General features: G+C 39.8%; 1 protein-coding gene across 1 annotated transcript in view; it reads left to right on the top strand.

The window, feature by feature from the left end:
* Nucleotides 1–18615, top strand: part of lrba (LPS responsive beige-like anchor protein) — a gene marked incomplete at its 5' end in the record, with an annotated part of 190396 nt that overhangs the window by 24754 nt on the left and 147027 nt on the right. Inside the window, 20 exon segments of the mRNA XM_035660012.1 lie at nucleotides 1–219; nucleotides 1690–1790; nucleotides 2767–2862; nucleotides 4811–4932; nucleotides 5611–5737; nucleotides 6483–6602; nucleotides 7899–8045; nucleotides 8588–8785; nucleotides 9950–10083; nucleotides 11250–11358; nucleotides 11737–11889; nucleotides 12340–12508; nucleotides 12781–12860; nucleotides 13222–13284; nucleotides 13811–13908; nucleotides 14174–14266; nucleotides 15351–15459; nucleotides 15853–15934; nucleotides 18145–18268; nucleotides 18391–18583. Of these exon segments, the coding sequence (XP_035515905.1) occupies nucleotides 1–219; nucleotides 1690–1790; nucleotides 2767–2862; nucleotides 4811–4932; nucleotides 5611–5737; nucleotides 6483–6602; nucleotides 7899–8045; nucleotides 8588–8785; nucleotides 9950–10083; nucleotides 11250–11358; nucleotides 11737–11889; nucleotides 12340–12508; nucleotides 12781–12860; nucleotides 13222–13284; nucleotides 13811–13908; nucleotides 14174–14266; nucleotides 15351–15459; nucleotides 15853–15934; nucleotides 18145–18268; nucleotides 18391–18583 (2537 nt within the window).

The raw sequence follows: 18615 nt of genomic DNA, 5'->3' as shown, positions 1-18615 counted from the left end.
AGTTTGACCTGGAGATGAACTTCATCATCCAGGAACCCGAGAGCATCGTGTGCATGGTGGAGCTGTTAGACAAATGTGAGCCCACCTGTCAGGCCGAGGTCTGGAGCATCTTCACCGCCATCCTCAAGAAGAGCGTCCGCAACCTGCAAGCGTGCACTGATGTGGCGCTCATCCAGGAGGTGCTCCAGCGTATAGCCACCACGGACAGCATGATCGCAGGTACAAAGAACAGCACGTTGTAGAAAAACTCCCTTTAATTTCTTGAATTTGGAGTCGTAGGCCGTAACGTTCTCTATTACATTACGGGAATAAAATCAAACTCATCTGAGGCCATTTAATTCCATTTAGTTTTTGAAACGTTAAAGGAAGCTGGTTTGTGTAGCAATGGAAAAGACTATGCGGCTTTAAGTCCTAATGATAGCAAGTACTGCTGAACTGTGCTTGACATTACTCTGAATCCTTACCACCTCCAGAAGAGAATGTTTTGTTGATGAGCCTTTGCTTTGACCTCTGTGTTGAGGGGGTGCAACTACAACTTCAGCAATCAAAGTAGCAATATGAATAAAGAAACTTTTTCTAAACTCTTCTCTTATACAATAGCCTCATGAATGATTTAATCCTCTATTGTTGCTCACTCTGTGATGTATTGCAGTAAAAGCAGACACAATCATTCTGTACAGTCTCCCCTGACTCTCAGTCTAGTCTGTTGCCCATCTGCAAATTAGTACAAATTAATCCTACAATGTTCGGCTCAGTGAACTTTTGCTGGCTAGAACAGTGCTGGCCTGGAGGGTTTGTGCAGTCAAGCAAGGGTGATATTGCCCAGCAGTTACTAGGCAGCTGAAAGTAATGGTTATAGTAATATTCACTACTCTACAAATCTGTATGTGCTAACTTGTTTATAAAGTCATTCATAAAAGCAGTTACATATAACTGGTGAAAAATCTTTTTATTGATTCACATTTGCAGATTAAAATGCCTCATATATTATATTTTAAGATCAGCGACTTCATCCTTTTTTTGTGTACTTACTATATTGTAGAAAAAGACGTCTTTTCCTCTTCACATAATTTTCTGAAATATGTGATTTTGTTGGACAGAATGGAAAAGCTGAGCTTTATTACTTATGAGCAAGAAATGCCACATGTAACTGCCACTCATCTTTATATTTGGTAGATTAAACCAAGGGTAGTCTATGTGCACACTAGTCATAGATCTCACACTATGCCTCATCATTAGTCAGTAATAACTAATGAAACAGGCGGCACAGTAGCTGGGACTGCCAGACTGCCCTGTCTATTTCAAGTCTACCGTTTTTTAACTTGGGTCTTGCTCACCCTACTTTTCTGTCAGATTCATTTTAGCTGCTTAGCTTCTGGTAGCTGTGGCATCATTGTAATATTGAGATTATCAAAATGCCAATAAAGATTATAATAACTGTGAGTTTCATACTTTCTTAGTAAACTAACTAAGATCATGTACAACCTCATGGATGGTTCTTGTTAATGATTAAATATTATAGACACACTTTTTTTTTTTTAGCAAACTGCGGCCACTTGGAGCTTTCCCTCACTTTTAGAGTAGATTATTATATTTTATCTGTCTTTCTGTGCCATGTTTAGTAGTTTGTTTTTTTGGTTTAACCTCTTTTCTCTACTTTGTGTGTATGTTTTTGTGTGCGTCTTGCAGACCTACTGGTGGACATGTTGGGCGTGCTCGCCAGCTACAGCATCACAGTCAAAGAGCTGAAGCTTTTCTTCAGCAAGCTGCAGGGGGAGAAAGGCCAGTGGGTGAGTCAGTCATGCCACGGTCTTGGTTGTCTGGGACCAGCATGAGGAATGTGCTAGCAACACTTCAACTGCTGCTGTTGCACAGGGCAATGCTCTCATTACATAGACATGATAAATCATGTGAAACCAGCCCATTAGATAACAGTGGTCTTGGATCCAGAGCTGCTGTACATTATTGATATTAAGTGGTTCATGAGATCATGCAAACTACAACATTAAAACAGTGTGAGCCAAAATACTCAGTTGTGGAGGATTAGTTTTCTAAAGTGGACTGCCTGGGCTGAATGTGACTATAAGGGAATAGCCGCAGTGAACTTACAATGTATGATACATGTAGAGAAGACAAGTTACTACATCCAGGCAGAACCAGTGGCACACAAGGGAAGACAGATGAAGCGAGGAAGAGAAGCAAAGTAACCCATTGATCACTGACACTAATCAAGTTGTCAAGGAAATAGGGCAAGTTGTTTTTATGCTTCTAAATTTCACCTCACTCTCCCTTTCTTAAGCAACTCCTCTCCCGCTCCTCTCTTCATTACATTTTTGTGAAATATCTGGGGAGATGAGGTAAATGGGATGAGTGCAGAACTTTGAACTATCACCCCTTGTAGTACTGAACATTATAAACTACAACATGGTTGAAAATTATAATTGTGACAGTCATTCACACTGATCCGCCGCCAATATCGGAATTCTATGTGTTAGAGCAACATATTACTGCAATGAGTAAATACATTTAAAAAAGTAAAAGTAAATAAAGATAGTCAATTCTCATTGTGCTGCTAAATAAATATTTCTGAATATCAAAGTCTAATGAGTCTGAAAGGTAAAGCTTGTACTTGTAATTTCTGGCTGCATACATGAACTGTGAGCGTGTAACTAGGGTTCTTATGCTTTTGTGTGCATGTGTATGCCTGTTTGGACATCAACACAGTCAGTTGTCTAAAAAAATGTGTTGTGTTGTTCTTTTCCTCAGCCTCATCATGCAGTGAAGCTTTTGTCAGTTCTAAAGTACATGGCCCACAGGAATGGCCCTGACTCCTTCTTCAGCTTTCCAGGGAAAAATGCAGCTGTGAGTATACTGCACAATATCTAACACTGCACCACAGAATGCAAAAACTCTTAGTGTGTTTACACGGAGATGTCGAGCTGGCATTAATTAAGATGTTGGTGTTAGACTGATGTTTGAGTACATGAGCAGCAAGATTTCCCACTAAATACTAATGGAAAAAATGGCGAGCTACCAGAATGTGTAACCCCAACATGACTGCCTCCTCAGATTTACAATAAGTCCTATTTTTCTTCATCTTATGAATAAATAAATAGAGGGAGAAAGAAAGATCGGATATTATGCGATGATCTCTCCTGAATCCTTTCATACTGTGCTTTCTAAGATGATTTTCTGTGTGTGCCAGCCATTCACTGACTCATGCCATTTTTCTCTAATTGATAAGCTTTACACATCCTTTCTGTAATTTTGTAGTTCAGCATTCCAACTCAGACCCTTCTCAAACCTCAAAGGCTATTGTGCTCTGGCTAAAATGTTGTAAAGTATTTAGAAACGGTGCTGTGTCTAAGAGCATGCTTTTTGATGAAACTGTAAAGTCTACGTAAAGTCTGGCAAAATGTATGATGTTGTGGTGGTTGCCATTCAACTTTGGACTATTCAAATCATGCTTGCACTGTTCTGGTTTTTCCCTTGAATGCAGCCACCCCAGCCTGCATGCATAATGTGGTAATTTAAGTATTAAACAACATTTATTAGATTATGGTCATGACGATGGCACATGACCAGTGTCATCGGATGAAACACAATAAAGTACACATACAGGATAAGAGCATATCTAGATTACTTTTATATATTAATATAATCAATATAAGTTTGCTTCAGTCAAAACTGAAGACCTATTTCTTTTCTAAGTGGTTAGTGCTGGAGTCATGTACACCATATTTGATCTGTGATCCTATTAACTGTTTTTAATTTCCTTGTGCCATGTTTCTCCTGGCATAATGTATGTCTGTATGTCTGTATGTCTGTATGTCCTTTGAGAAGCTGTTTGTATCCCAGGTTTTGAAAGGTGCTATATAAACAAACTAATAACATTACCTAAAGTTTCTTTGCAACTACTGTTTTCTACTATTATGGCTTTCTCCAGTCTTAGTGCTGACTACAATGAAACTTTACAAATGCATTGTTTTGCTCATGCTTTCATCATTTACCACATTGTTTGAAAGGTGCATCGTTGTTTTTTTCCCTCTTCCTGCCACAGGATATGGTGTGACATCTCAGTATGTTCATTTCAGGATGATTTTCGCATACCTTTAGGAGATCACATTGACTCTTTGATCATTCATTAATTATAAACTATAATTAAGTCTTCTGAACTCAGCACTTCATAATCTATTTAATGTCTTCAGGATTTATCTGTGTGTAGGAGTAAAGGACAAATGGACAATTGTGGCATGAAGATGAATGAACTTACGTAGTAATACTACAAACTATGAATCTTACAGGAAGTTGTCTCTCCCTGTGTGTAAATCTGTGCCCCACTGAATGCATTAGCCCATGTTTGGCCCTTTACATAGTATGTGTGGTTGGCAGTTTCTGTATGTAACCCTCCATTGCTATGTTGATGCTGCTTTAATGAGTCCGCCTTGGGCGATCTGATTTGGTTGCTCTGAACTCTGTTAGTACTTGACTGTGTTTGTCAGCAGTGTGTTTGAAAGGAGCACATGCACCATCCTCCTCCTGTGCTGCCCTGTTAATGATGTAGGAAGGCCTAGGAGGAAACACGCACAAACAGAAATGTTATTTAGAACAAAGGTGTCTCTAACTTTTCAGTGGGGAGCATGTTTGCTTGATATTTCTTTGCCCGAACACGTTTTGTGGCTACTTTCAGACTAACCTATTGTACTAACAGTGTTTCGTTCATGCTCATTGGGTCTTTTCGTTCCACAGCTGGCCAGGACCCACATTTAATGCCATATTCTGTTTTCTTCTGGTATTTCCTTCCTAACAGGCTATAGCCTTGCCTCCTATAGCAAAATGGCCCTACCAGAATGGGTTCACATTCCACACATGGCTCCGCATGGATCCTCTCAACAACATCAATGTAGACAAAGACAAGCCGTACCTGTACTGGTATGTAACAGTGCCATTCATTGACCAGTAAACGTAAACCCTTTTGTTTGTTATTTAAATTTTGTTTACACATACTATATATAAAATGCAGATTGCTCAAGGAGGTAGTAAACATTTGTTCATTATAATGAGAGGGGACATGGAGGGTGGTGTTACACAGGCGGATTAAATGTAAGTTGTATGTTTAAGTGTGGACATATGCATGTGTACATGTCCTCACAGTGTAAGCAAGATGTAGCTTAGCTGCATGTGAATCCCAAGAATGTGCTGCAGAAGTGCAGCCTCCTGCCCCACAGATGGAAAACACTTGTGTTTCCCCCTCCATCTTTCCTATCCCCTCATGCTTTGGGCTTCTGTAAAAATGATAACCAAGAGGATGGCCAACAAGCTGCTTGAGAGAATCTTAAATTAGGCGCTTTCTCAGCCTCGTGCCCTTTTTAAAAAGAGATTAATTCACTAAATCACATATTGGGGCCCCATCTCACCAGGACATGGAGAATGATGGGAGTAGTCTGTAAAGTTGAGAAATGATTGTTTGCTGTCTTTATCCTTTTGAGACAATTTTATAGTGAATAAATATTGGACAATATAACCCAAGTTGCCCTTGAATATAGTCTGTATGAAAGTGACTCAGAAACTAAAGCTGTGTGTTTGTATTTTCCCTTAATTTGTTTTCAGTTTCCGCACGAGTAAAGGCCTGGGATACTCTGCACACTTTGTGGGCGGCTGTTTGATAGTGACCTCATTAAAATCCAAGGGGAAAGGATTCCAGCACTGTGTAAAGTACGACTTCAAACCACAGAAGGTACGAAAGGAACAAAAAAAAGAAATGTTTGGTAACCCAGGTGAACTAAATATTCATGCACATAAAAATGCTGGAAATGTCTCTGTAAATAGATCACAGAAATCATATGTCAGCAAACACATAATTAATCACATGCATGCACACAAACACAAATGCTCACACAATAAATCTAGACCTTTCTGTAAGAAAGAACTGTCACATCTTACCTGACTCTGGGGAGAAGCAAAACTAGAAGGAGGAGGAATGAGGGCGATAAGAGAGAGAAGGATTATCCAGTTCTGTCCCTACCAGGCACAGCACACGCTGAAGACCACTGCAGTCATAAAGATACTTTGCCTGTGGACAATTTGAAACATCCTCATCCCTCCCCTGGGCATGAAGGCACCACCTTACTTCAGTAAACCCCATGAGGATTCAGTACTCATTTTAGTTGATGTTTTACTCTATTTTTAATGCCTATTCTTTCATGTCCGGAGGAAACCATAATAACCTATTTCACTGTGGTAACATTGGTAACCTATTTCACTGGTTGTAAAGCTGTGGAGAAAACTAGAAATCTAAGTAGGTGGGTCTGTAGCTTCAGGGGACAGAGTCCTGAAAAATGGTGGAATCAGGCTAATTGAGTAAGCAAGAAGATTCTCACCTTACGCTGACTTATTGATATGTTGTTGTGTGTGATGGATACTCCAGATGTACTGTACAATAATTGATTTCCGTTGTGAGTATCTTTGTTTTGTTGTTGCAGTGGTACATGGTGACTCTTGTTCACATCTACAATCGCTGGAAAAACAGTGAAATTAGCTGCTATGTGAACGGAGAACTGGCTTCCTTTGGAGACATCGCCTGGTTTGTCAACACCAGCGACGTAAGTAGCAACAATCTGAAACCTTTTTTGCTATTTGTCACTCAGTAGCGGGCACCACAACTTCCTGATTTATGTCTGAATATCTGAACACATTTTCATGCATAATTGGATAAAAAAGATTGTTTGACATTTTCAAAATTAAGCTTATTTGCTTTTCTTGCTGAGAGTTGGAAAAAAAATTGATACCAACCGTGTGTGTATGGTAAATATTAAGCTTTTTGTACTGATTAAAAAAAACAAGACATGACGTGTTTCATTAACTGAAGGCAGATTTAGTTACCTTTGGACAGAGCAAGACTATTTGTTTATGAATAGTCTTTATGTTAAGCTAAGCTAATGGCTGCTCCCTTTAGTTTCATATTTACCATACAGACAAGAGTGGTATCAGTCTAACACACAGCTAACACAAGAACGCACATAAACATATTTCCTAAAACTTCAAACTATTCCTTTTATGTAGGCCATTTGCATGGAGGGGTGGGTTCTGTGTTTATTTGCAAAACACAAATATTACCGCATGAACCGTCTTGCAAGGTTCCACAATTCCACCTGTTGTCTTGTAATCGTCTACATCGGGGGTCTGACACGTGGGTGCACGTAACAGATTTTCCGTCAAATATTAATTTCAGAATCAGATAGTGCTACAGGAATGTGTACCAAAAACTGAAAAGATAACCTCCCTCTCACACCAAGCCTCATTCGGAGATATATCTAATCTCAGTCTTTGCTTGCAGAGGGCTCAGGGGTGAAACCATTCTCTCCATCTTGTAGCGTGGATAGTACAGTGGAAAATGACTACATATACACACCCTGCACCTCTCACACATCACCACATGAACTCACAGTCCTCAGGATTGCTTTCTGTTGTGCTGAGATATGAGATTCTTAAATCAAATTTAGTTAGGAATGAAAATGCCCCAATGGTGCAGTATAATCCTCTCGATGTGTCAGCATGTCAGAAAGCAAAATTAGCAGCTTGATCGAGATGTGGCCTCATCATCCTCAACACTTCTGCTTATGCCTCACAGGCCATGACCAGAGAACGATGGAACATTATCATGTTAGCTACAGTGTGCTTATAGTTCGAGGCTGTGTGTTGCCATTTATAGCTAGTGTTGATACGTCTTTACCCTCTGTTCTTTCCTGCTTTTTTTGGTCTTGTTTATCCTTCCTCCTTGTCTTAACTCCTTCCTTTCACCCTCTCTCCTTTCCTTCCTTTTTTTCATCTTTAATTGTCCATTTCTGTGTTTTATTTGCTTTTTTGGTATCTCAAATTTCCCTTCCCTCCTTCTGCAGACGTTTGACAAGTGTTTCCTGGGATCGTCTGAGACAGCCGATGCCAACCGTGTGTTCTGTGGACAGATGGGGGCAGTTTACCTGTTTGGAGAGGCTCTCAGCGCTGCGCAGATCCTGGCTATCTATCAGCTGGGTCCGGGTTACCAGGTTGGAAGGCATACACCTGAGATGTCGCTGTGATAGTTACATTTAGTAGAGACCTGTAACAACACAATAGAATACATTCTTTGCATTTGATTTACCTCGTCAGTCCAGTTCTGCAGTTTAAGGACTATAACATAGGGACAGACATTCATTTCAGTCTTGACGTTTTTGGGCAACTAAACACAGCCCTCACCCCAAAACTTCCACCAACATACAATAAAAATACAAAACGAAAATGGTTCCCAGAATATCCAGTGTCTATAGTGACAGAAATGTCCATACATTGTCACAGTCGGGGGATGTCCATAATTTATCAGGTAGTTTAAATAGGCCACATTCAAGAGGGGCACCTAAGTCCACATACAGCAGAGCCCAGTATTAGGCTTGACATAATCTTAGTGGACTTAGCTGACCTTTTTGTTATTTTGTCATTTAGACACTTGTGTGATACTAGTTAGTTTTTTTTCTGTCTCTCTATTCTTCCAGTAAGTGTGTTATGCTCTCTTCCTCTAAAAGTCTTCCATCTTCTTCTTCCTTCTCCTCAGGGCACATTCAAGTACAAGGCTGAGAGTGACTTGCTGTTTGCGGAGCATCATAAGACATTACTCTATGATGGCAAGCTGTCCTCTAGCATTGCCTTCACTTATAACCCTCGGGCCACAGATGCCCAGCTCTGCCTTGAGTCCTCCCCCAAGGACAACGCCTCCATTTTTGTCCACTCACCCCATGCACTCATGTTGCAGGTAATTATGCCTTTTAATGTAACATTTAGCTTGTGCTCCAGGTGATTCCCCTTGGAGTTGTGATTTATATTTCTAGGATTTCTGTTGTTTAAATTTAAACCTGAAGTCACCATGTTACACCGACATTAAAGCAAATTTGTTCTCCACCTGTACGCCTGCTCCTTCCCTCCCACTGTTCCACAGGTACCACTCTTTATTCTTTCTTCCTCCGCGATAATGAAAGTGGCCCAGTTGGCATCTTTTCATTTTAATAGCCTCATTAGGTCAGAGGTGCAAATGTGTTGAGTTAGCCAGACTGCTGCAGCTGCTGAAAATGCCATCCTGGTGCTATAATTATGGAATTAGCCTTCTCTTGGACTGAGATTTAGTTTGGAACTCCCTTCTGTTAATTGTGCATTTTTCCGGTAGAGGTAGGTAGAGAACCTAGTGGATGTTTTACATATGCTGCTTACAAATACACACACCCACACCACACACAATGCCGTTTCTTCAGTCATGTCGAGTTTTCTTTTCTCAAGCACTAATTGAGTTTTCTCTCATGCCCTCTCATCAAAGAAAATGCTTCCTTTGTAAGAGAGGCTTTTGCTGCCACACAAACATACGCTCCCTCCACCACAAAAAAACTCTTATATATACACACACACACACACACACACACACACACACACACACACACACACAGTGTGCAGCAGTGTGAAATATGAATGAATATGTGACCTATATTTTCTTCTGCCACGCTCAAAAATTCCAATCCTATAGAGAGGAAAAACTTTCGCCAAGCCACTGTTTGTGTCGCAACATACAACACAGACACCAGCTCTTGCACCAGACTACCAATCAAAAGATTATCAATTTTGCCTCATCTTTTGTTTTCAACATGTTTAAATCACAAGTCAACAAAAGATACAAAACACTCAATTGTATTGTATTTACCCTCTCAAACATTCTGCAACTTTTATTTATTATGGAAGCTATAAAAAATATGTTGGCAATAGAAATGTGCCATTAAGTATAAAAAGCAGATAACAAATCAACATTTGCAATTCGCATCACTATGCAACTACTTGCAAATACTTATTCAACAGACAAATGTAATTAATTGCACTTCGCTGTGATTATTATAGCAAATATCTGTGTGACCCATATGTGTGTTTGTTTCGGTAGGACGTGAAGGCCGTGGTGACTCACTCAGTCCAGAGCGGCATACACTCTATTGGAGGCGTGCAGGTCCTCTTCCCTCTGTTTGCACAGCTGGATCATTGCCAGCCCTCCAGCCACGAGCTGGACACCTCCGTCTGGTAAACGCACACAAACACATACACTCTTTCATGGAAAACAATTTTTAGTTCTTGTTTACCCTTCACTAAATCAGGATTTTGTTTTATTGTATCAACCCATTATGATGGTATATCAAATAAAAAGTGTGAATATTAAGGCTAGTTTGCTCAAGAGTTACGATTGTGTGGTAATCCTGATGTGTGTGTGTGTGTGTGTGTGTGTGTGTGTGTGTATGTGTGTGATGAATATTCTGCTGACACTTTCCAATTTTTTCCATTACAACCTGTAACACCTACACTTCACTACAAATCTTTAAACGAAGGCATTACAGACTGGAGGTGTGTAGTTTGAAAGATGTAGGAATTTACCAGGCAGGGAGGGTCTAAGAAAGGGTGCCATCAAGCTGCTTCATGGGAAATGTAGTGTCTAGTCTCTTTGCAACTCTACCTATAAGAGCTAGAAGTGAAGATACCATGATCTCTACAACTTCTGTTATGACCTTTCTTTTTGTTTCTCATCCACACAATAATAAATCACTGGAGTACCCCTTATATACTGTAAAAAAATGCTGTATATGAGATGATTAGGCCAGTATTAACCTTATTTGTAAGGTGATATTGGACCCAGTGTTCCCTCTCAGATTAGAGTGTAGGAGCTGTGTGCTTAGAGAAATGGATCCTAATGGTGAACGGAACATTTACTGATCTAAAATAACATTTTGTTAAGCTGAAATAAAAGTTTACAATATCAGTGCCTTATATGGCTTGTACACAGACAACTCATGCGTCTACTATTTTCAGTCTATTACTGCTGGCTTTACAGGTAACACCGCTGTCTGTCAACAATTGTTTATGCCTGTCTAACATTTGGCCATACCACTGTCAAGTTTTTAAAAGCAGTTGGTTTTTTTATTTTCAACTTCTGATGTAATGCTGAGCTTGAAAGCTGAGAGGCCATCTTGTCTATAAATTGCAGCGTTGTTGCGTCTGCTGCCTCAAGGTGATGCTAACTAGAATGTGTCCTGCTAACACAATGGGGACACGACACCCTCATTCAATCACATTTCATGTAGGATATGCCCTTCACACTCAGGGCTGTGTCAGCAGCTTACATAGATTATTGTCACTGTCTAACTCATGTCTCTCTCTCTCTCTCTCACTGTTTGTCTGTCTGGTGGCCCTCTTAGCTGCACTTTGCTATCCTTTGTGATGGAGCTCTTGAAGAACTCAGTGGCTATGCAAGAGCAGGTCCTGGCCTGCAAAGGCTTTCTCGTCATTGGCTACACTTTGGAGAAGGTGAGACAAACACAAATTGGCTCAGCTGGCAAAGAAATACACAAGAGAGCCATCCTCCCATACCAGTAGCAGCACATAATGAACCCAGTCGAGTAATAAGGCCGATCTTGATTCCCTTAACACCACAAACACACTAACACAGGCACACACTAACACCAACACTTAATATGAGACAGACTTTGTTTTCCCTCAGCTGTATTTTGGAGGTCACAGCTGGCTTGTGTGCTTGTTAGGCAGAAGAGGAGCTTCTCCTCATCTTTCTCTGCATGTGCCCTTCCCCTCCCCTTTGACTCCTTTTACTGACAAATCATGCTCTCCTTTGTTTTTGTTTTTCCACCTCCCATTGTGGCACTTTCTGTCTCCCTGCCTGTGCTCCAGTCTTCCAAGGTGCACGTGACTCGGCCAGTCCTGGACATTGTGCTGGCCTTTTCCAGATACCTTAGCAACTTGCAGAATGGCATCCTGCTACTCAAGCAGCTGTGCGACCACATTCTGTTCAACCCTGCAATCTGGATCCATGCCCCAGCCAAGGTAACATGAAGAAACACATACACACAGCAGCACATTCTTCTGCATTTGGTTACATTTAGAAAGATGGAGATAAGCGTGTACACATGTAGATAAAATACACACACACACACACACACACACACACATCGGTTACTATATACAGATGTGCACACTCACACAGACCTGCACAGTCATAATCACCCTCTCTTGCTCTGTATGGTTTCGCCCTACTTTTTATTTTCAGTGTTTCATGGTTCAGCTCTGGGTGCAATGTTATCCCTCCACCTGTGACTCAGTGACTGCTATTTAAATGAGAATGACTTGCCTATAACCCTTAGGGACTTAGAAGCCTCTGCTTTCTTCTCATAGGAACTAAAAGCTAGGACACACTAAAACTAGATTATTCCACTCAAACTAAGAAGCAAGCGTCTGTGTGTATGTGTGTTTTCATATGTGCTTTATATTTCGCAGGTGCAACTGACACTATACACTTACCTGGCAACTGAGTTCATCAGCACAGTGACCATCTACAACACCATTCGCAGGGTGGGCACTGTACTTCAGGTCATGCATACACTGAAATACTACTACTGGGTTATCAACCCACAGGATCGCAGTGGAGTCGTACCCAAAGGCCTTGGTGAGAGTGCACACAAAATACAGAAATATATAATGGATAAGGATATATAATGTGAAGCAGTGGTGGCACCATGCTGATGTATTCGGTTCCCATTCCTTATCTGGCTCTCCTTTCAAATATATGTACAGATTTCACATGCATATAGAAAACTATGGACGCACACATACTTTTACAAAAAAAAAAATAAATAGATTGATCATCTTCTAATTTCATCACTTATCCCAGTTGCTCATTTATTAGCTACCTTTAACAGCCATTGTTTGCTGTTTCAGATGGTCCGAGGCCAAACCAGAAGGAGATCTTTTCTTTGCGAGCCTTTCTGTTGCTGTTTGTCAAGCAGCTCATAATGAAAGTAAGTTCATGATGCCAAAACCAGACGGACCAGTGATATGTGTCTTTTCTGTGTACTTGCTGGTGCTCTCTAATTGCAATGGAGTTGGAGTTTGATTGTTAATGGTGCCAAGAATATCCACTATGCTTAATACCAAACTAGCTGCTGCATCTTAAAACAGCAAATGCAATCAATTCAACCAACAATTCAATCAATCAACAATCAAAACATTATTTAACCTAGTTAATGGTAAGTGGGAAAACCTGATTTTATGGAAAGGATCTAACATCTATATATTCTGTATGTAATGGGGGCAAATACAGAGTAAAACATTGGGGACTTTTGTGAAACAACTCTGAAATAATTTGTGTTTATATTCAAGGATCATGGAGTGAAGGAAGACGAACTGCAGAGTATCCTCAACTACCTCCTTACTATGCATGAGGTAGGCACGTGTACTGTTGTTCATGCAGCACTGACCAGCAGAGAACTCGCCACCAGATGGCAACATAACACAACTGTACTGTACTGAGTCTTCCCACCATCTGATATGCAAAGCTAGAGCAATTGCTGTTGCTAAAGGCAGCATCACTGTTCCTTGTTATTTTTCCAAGTCTTCCAGTCAGAGGTCTTGACAGAAGTGGTTTTGTTTACAGTGGAGTGATGCATAGCAACTGAATCACTCAGATCAGTCAGTAACGCACTGAACCTTGTCAGAATAAAGAGTGATTACAACATTGTCTGGAAAAAAACCACCAACATGTAGTAGCCCTTCATTTTATAGAGTACATATTGCAATTCTTTAGTTCAGATGCTTTTGATGTATGTATTACAGCTGACTAAGAGGTTCTCATAATTTAAAATATGCCCTAAAAAGCTGACTCGCTTCAGCCTCATTAAATGCAGTATTTTTCCCACTGCTCTCCTTGAATGCCAAAATAGCCTCAAGACCCTTCTTCTCTGTCCCACAGGATGACAACCTCATGGATGTACTGCAGTTGTTGGTGGCTCTGATGTCTGAACATCCTGGGTCCATGGTCCAGGCCTTTGACCAGCGCAACGGGATTCGGTACTTATCACTGTTTTTATTATATGCAGATTTAGTTTTGTTTTTGCTTAAAAGTAAATGGTCAAAGATGGAGCTGATTATTTTACATTTCTTTCTTTCAGTCATTGTAGTTTTATGTAACACTTTATATTGTGGATTCTGTTGTTTTTTTAAAAAATTTGTTTAATTAGAAAAGCATAACTGTATACATTTCTATAACTATTGATTTTAAAATATTTTTTTAAAAATTTAATTTAATTTGATTTAATGTTGTTTTTTCCCCCAGTGTGATTTACAAGCTTTTGGCCTCAAAAAGCGAAGGGATAAGAGTGCAGACACTCAAAGTAATGGGCTACTTTCTGAAACACATGCCACAAAAGTAAGTACAGTCACAAAGAAAACAATCTTTGCCACTGTTTTCCCAGAGTATATAATTGTAATTTGCACACAATTTTAACAGTTATAAAAGTAATCATATAATTATTTATAGCGGAGAGGGAACAGAATTTTTCAAATTGGTCTGAATTTCTCTGTAGTTGCTTATACTAGTTATTAATTTTTTTTATGTAGATATAATTTTTAAAAGACCGTGTTCTTTAATGTTCTTATAGTGAAAGACTGTAAAATAAAATAATGATAATTATAATAATAAAAGTATGCAGAAAAATCTCATCATACAGCTACATTTAAATAACACAATTAAAACGGGTTCTGTTAATTCTCTATCCAGTTACGGACAAAAATAAAAAATAATTATCGTGTATTCAACTACCCTTTCTTTATGGTCATTTTGACCGTTCTTTTGATGTATACAGCATGTGTCAGTTGTGAGCTGTCTTTTTGCGGGAAGGAGCAGTCAAATTCAGTTCAGTTGTGCACCAGTGTTATTTTGGATGGTAACGTAATGAGAGCTAGTTCATATTGAAAAGCCGTTCATCACTTAATTTTCACTAATAACCACCAGTTATAGTCTTTGCACCCTATGGTGAAATAAGAGTACTAGAAATGACTCTTGCACTGCCTTGGCAACAGTTTTTAAGCCCTGTCATCCAGATGCGAGATTGACTGCAAACAATCCTTTTTTAGCTGAGCTACAATGCTCAAATTGAAGTTGATCCATGATCAGAGATGAAAGTGACGAAGACTCTTCTGTGAAGAACTGCTCTTACTTAGTCAGCAGGGTTTCTCTTTTTCATTTCCTCCATGTCAAAAGTCAGCTGGAGCTCTGCTGATTTATGCTGCAACAGATTCCTATTGCTGCAGTTATTTGACTCATCAGAAACCCCAGATTTTGCCCGTCATTTCTCAAAATGTACGATATTGCAGGACTTTCTCAATATGATTCAATATGACTTTTCAAAAATACATTAGTTGTGGTGTTTCAGTGTATTTGTATAACAGGTGCTACATTGCAAATACTGATGTTTACTGACTGACCTTTGACCTTCTAATATTCTGATCAGGAGGAAAGCTGAGGTCATGCTGAGTCATGGCCTCTTCTCCCTGCTCACCGAACGCCTGATGCTCCACTCCAGCCACTTCACCATGACAACCTATAACGTGCTCTTTGAGGTCAGTCCTCTGCAGACGCATACACACTCCAGGCCTGTGCTTATAGGACTGAAATAATCCTCATAGACAACAGTTACATACAGTAAAAACCTCTCAGTGAAAGTGCATGGCAATATTTATTTTGTTTCTATTTAATTGATCTTTCTTTATCTAGTTTTTTTTCCTTTATTATGTTAACATGACAATATAATTTAAGTTTGTTGCAATAATAAATTGTATGGCTGACCACCTGCAGAAACCTGATTTGACAATTATGCAGCCATATACGACACAATAGTGATACATATACAGAGCTTTGTGTATCCATAGTTTGGTGTGGTTTTGTGTTTCTCTGTTATTGTTAAGACCGATGTGGATATTTATGACTTGAATCCCCGCTCTGTCCCCTGGTAGATTCTTACAGAGCAGATCTGCACTCAAGTGATCCATAAACAGCATCCGGACCCCGACTCCACTGTGAAGATTCTCAACCCACGTAAGTGCCTCCTCTGCGCCACACTACTCTCCTAAATCATTCTCTGCAGCATACCCTCTACATACCTATTGCTCCATACTGCACTAGAGGATAATTCCCCGTGGAACTGTGTGATCGCTATATACAGTCAAACAAATGAACGACATAAATTTTGCAGCCAGAGGGTATTTTCATACAACCTAACGTCAGATGTAAAGCTAGCATGAGGATGGTGCAAACGCTTTGTGTGACAAATGTACACACATCTGCTAGTTTTATTGGAAGTCTGTACCATGTAGTGTCAGGATTCATTTGCATATAAAGGAAAGATCAATTTAATGAAATTGCACTTAATCCAAAAAGTGTTGGGTTTGTATGCATTTAATAAAATTTTTAATTGCATTTAAGTGTATTAGGCGTTTTTGTTTAATGCTAATTCTAATTAGGTTAAATCATATAATATTTATACAGTATTTATATGTATTTTGTGGATGTTGCAATATTTCGGTATTATCTAATTTCGTTTTTATATTTTAACATCAAACTTGTGTATTGTGTTAATATGTAATATTATGTGTATTATAATTAAAAATATAATTTAAATATTAGTTGCTCAAAACTGAAATTTACATAGATTTTTGAATAATATTTATGACTTAATGTAAAAGTAAAGAATATTTAAATGCACACATAATGTGCATATCTATGTGGATCTACTGTATTACTATATACTCACACACAGACGCACGCGCGCGCGCGCGCGCACACACACACACATAATGCATACATTCAATCTGTATAAAAATATATATATTTTTCTACCAGTGCATCATTACCAGTAGGCTCATTTTTTATATGCGGCAGCATAACAAGCTTAAACTGCAGCTCCAGGCTTTGATCAGTGTTCCCATCTTATGTTTTCAGGCCGTTATTTACCTCCAATTTCACGTCAGCTCACACAATCTTTTCATATGCTGAAATCTTATGTATTCATTTCAACAAAGAAAAGAAAACATCCCTCTCTCTTTTATACTGGTGCTTCGACACATACATGCACCTTCGTGCAAACACTTGCAAAACAGCTTTAATCAGTTTAAAATCCAAGCACTTGTATAATCACAACCAAGGTTTACTTCCAACCAGCCTTAATCTGACAAGGTCCTGCTGTAGTCACACATTGATTATCTTAAGCCTTTATTGTGTTAAAAACCCTCCTACCCAACCATCCTAGACAGGCGGTATATATCATAGAAACCTTGTATGGGTTTGTACATGTGAGCACATTCTATGGAACATAGAGCGGTGGTCTGTTTCTCCTTTGCCGTGCATTCTCTTGATTTAATCTGCGACAAACTCCCAAAATGGCCCCCTGATTGCAGTCTTTAGTAACGTCAGAGCCAATCAAACAAACCGAGGAAGTACCGTTTCCCTCAAATTAACTCAAGGGAAAGGAACCAAGAGCAAATGGAAAAAAGAAGGGAATACGCCATCCCTCCATCCTCATTCCCGGTACATGCTGGGGTAATTTTCTGGCGGTAAAGGTTCAGCGACTCATAATTTGAGTGACTAAGGCGTAGAAACAACACAACCGTCTGCCGGGGCAAGGGGGCATCGGTTAGCGCCAAGGTCTGAAGAGACAAGTGAAATCCAAGCCCCGCCGTCTCTCTACTCAAAGCAAATGGACACTGACATTGTCTAGATAATTCATCTAAACAGTCAGTCTCCTCGGTTTAACCGAAGCCAAGCCTTCCAGAAGGGCCTGTGACTCTGGATCTCTCGTTTGAAACAATACCAAAACCATTAGAGTATGATAAAGATCAATGGCCTGGACTTTTTTTGTATTCTCCTCTGTTCTGTTTTTCTTACCACAGGCACAGATTTTCAGGTGTGTACAGCTGGGAGTTCAGATAGTTTGTGACACAATGATTTGCACATGTTGAGACCAATGTATGATTTAGTTGTTGATTTGTGCAGTTTCCCGGGCTTCTGCCGCAAAGCAAGTTTTATTTCCAAACCAAATGTTTCCAAATCCATTTTTTTTATTACAGTACTAAAAAACACAACTTGCTACAGTATAATGTATTATATTCCAAAAACATAAACATGCATTCTGAACAGATAAGACATATTTTGATATTTTTTTGGCAGTGCTAAATAAATTTCTGTAACTGTAAAAACATTTTTTGCACAGTCCTGAAACAGAATGTGTTTGTTTCTGTTAATATTTCTAGAAATTCTGAAGGTAATAGCTGCTCTGCTGAAGAACTCTCCCCCATCCCCCGAGAGCATGGAGGTGCGCAGGGTCTTCCTGTCAGACATGATCAAACTGTTCAATAACAGCAGAGAGAACCGCAGGTAAGACTTCGACCACTTCACAGGATCGAGATGTACATCACACACTAGTCCACGCGGTGATTACATGCCAGTGGGATTCGCATTCAGCCTCACATGGCCGTGTACTATTTTTATTGTTTCAGGAGCTTGCTGCAGTGCTCGGTGTGGCAGGAGTGGATGCTCTCTCTGTGCTTCATCAACCCTCGAAACAGTGAGGAGCAGAAAATCACAGAGATGGTGTACGCCATCTTCCGCATCCTGCTCTATCACGCCATCAAATATGAGTGGGGCGGCTGGCGCGTATGGGTGGACACCCTGTCCATCACCCACTCCAAGGTCAGAGCACTCATTATATCCATTCATGACAC

This window comes from Morone saxatilis, unplaced genomic scaffold, assembly GCF_004916995.1.
Source record: "Morone saxatilis isolate NCDOM2014 unplaced genomic scaffold, NCSU_SB_2.0 Contig17, whole genome shotgun sequence".
In the NCBI taxonomy this organism is placed as follows: Eukaryota; Metazoa; Chordata; class Actinopteri; family Moronidae; genus Morone; species Morone saxatilis.
This window is presented reverse-complemented; position numbering and strand designations above follow the sequence as displayed.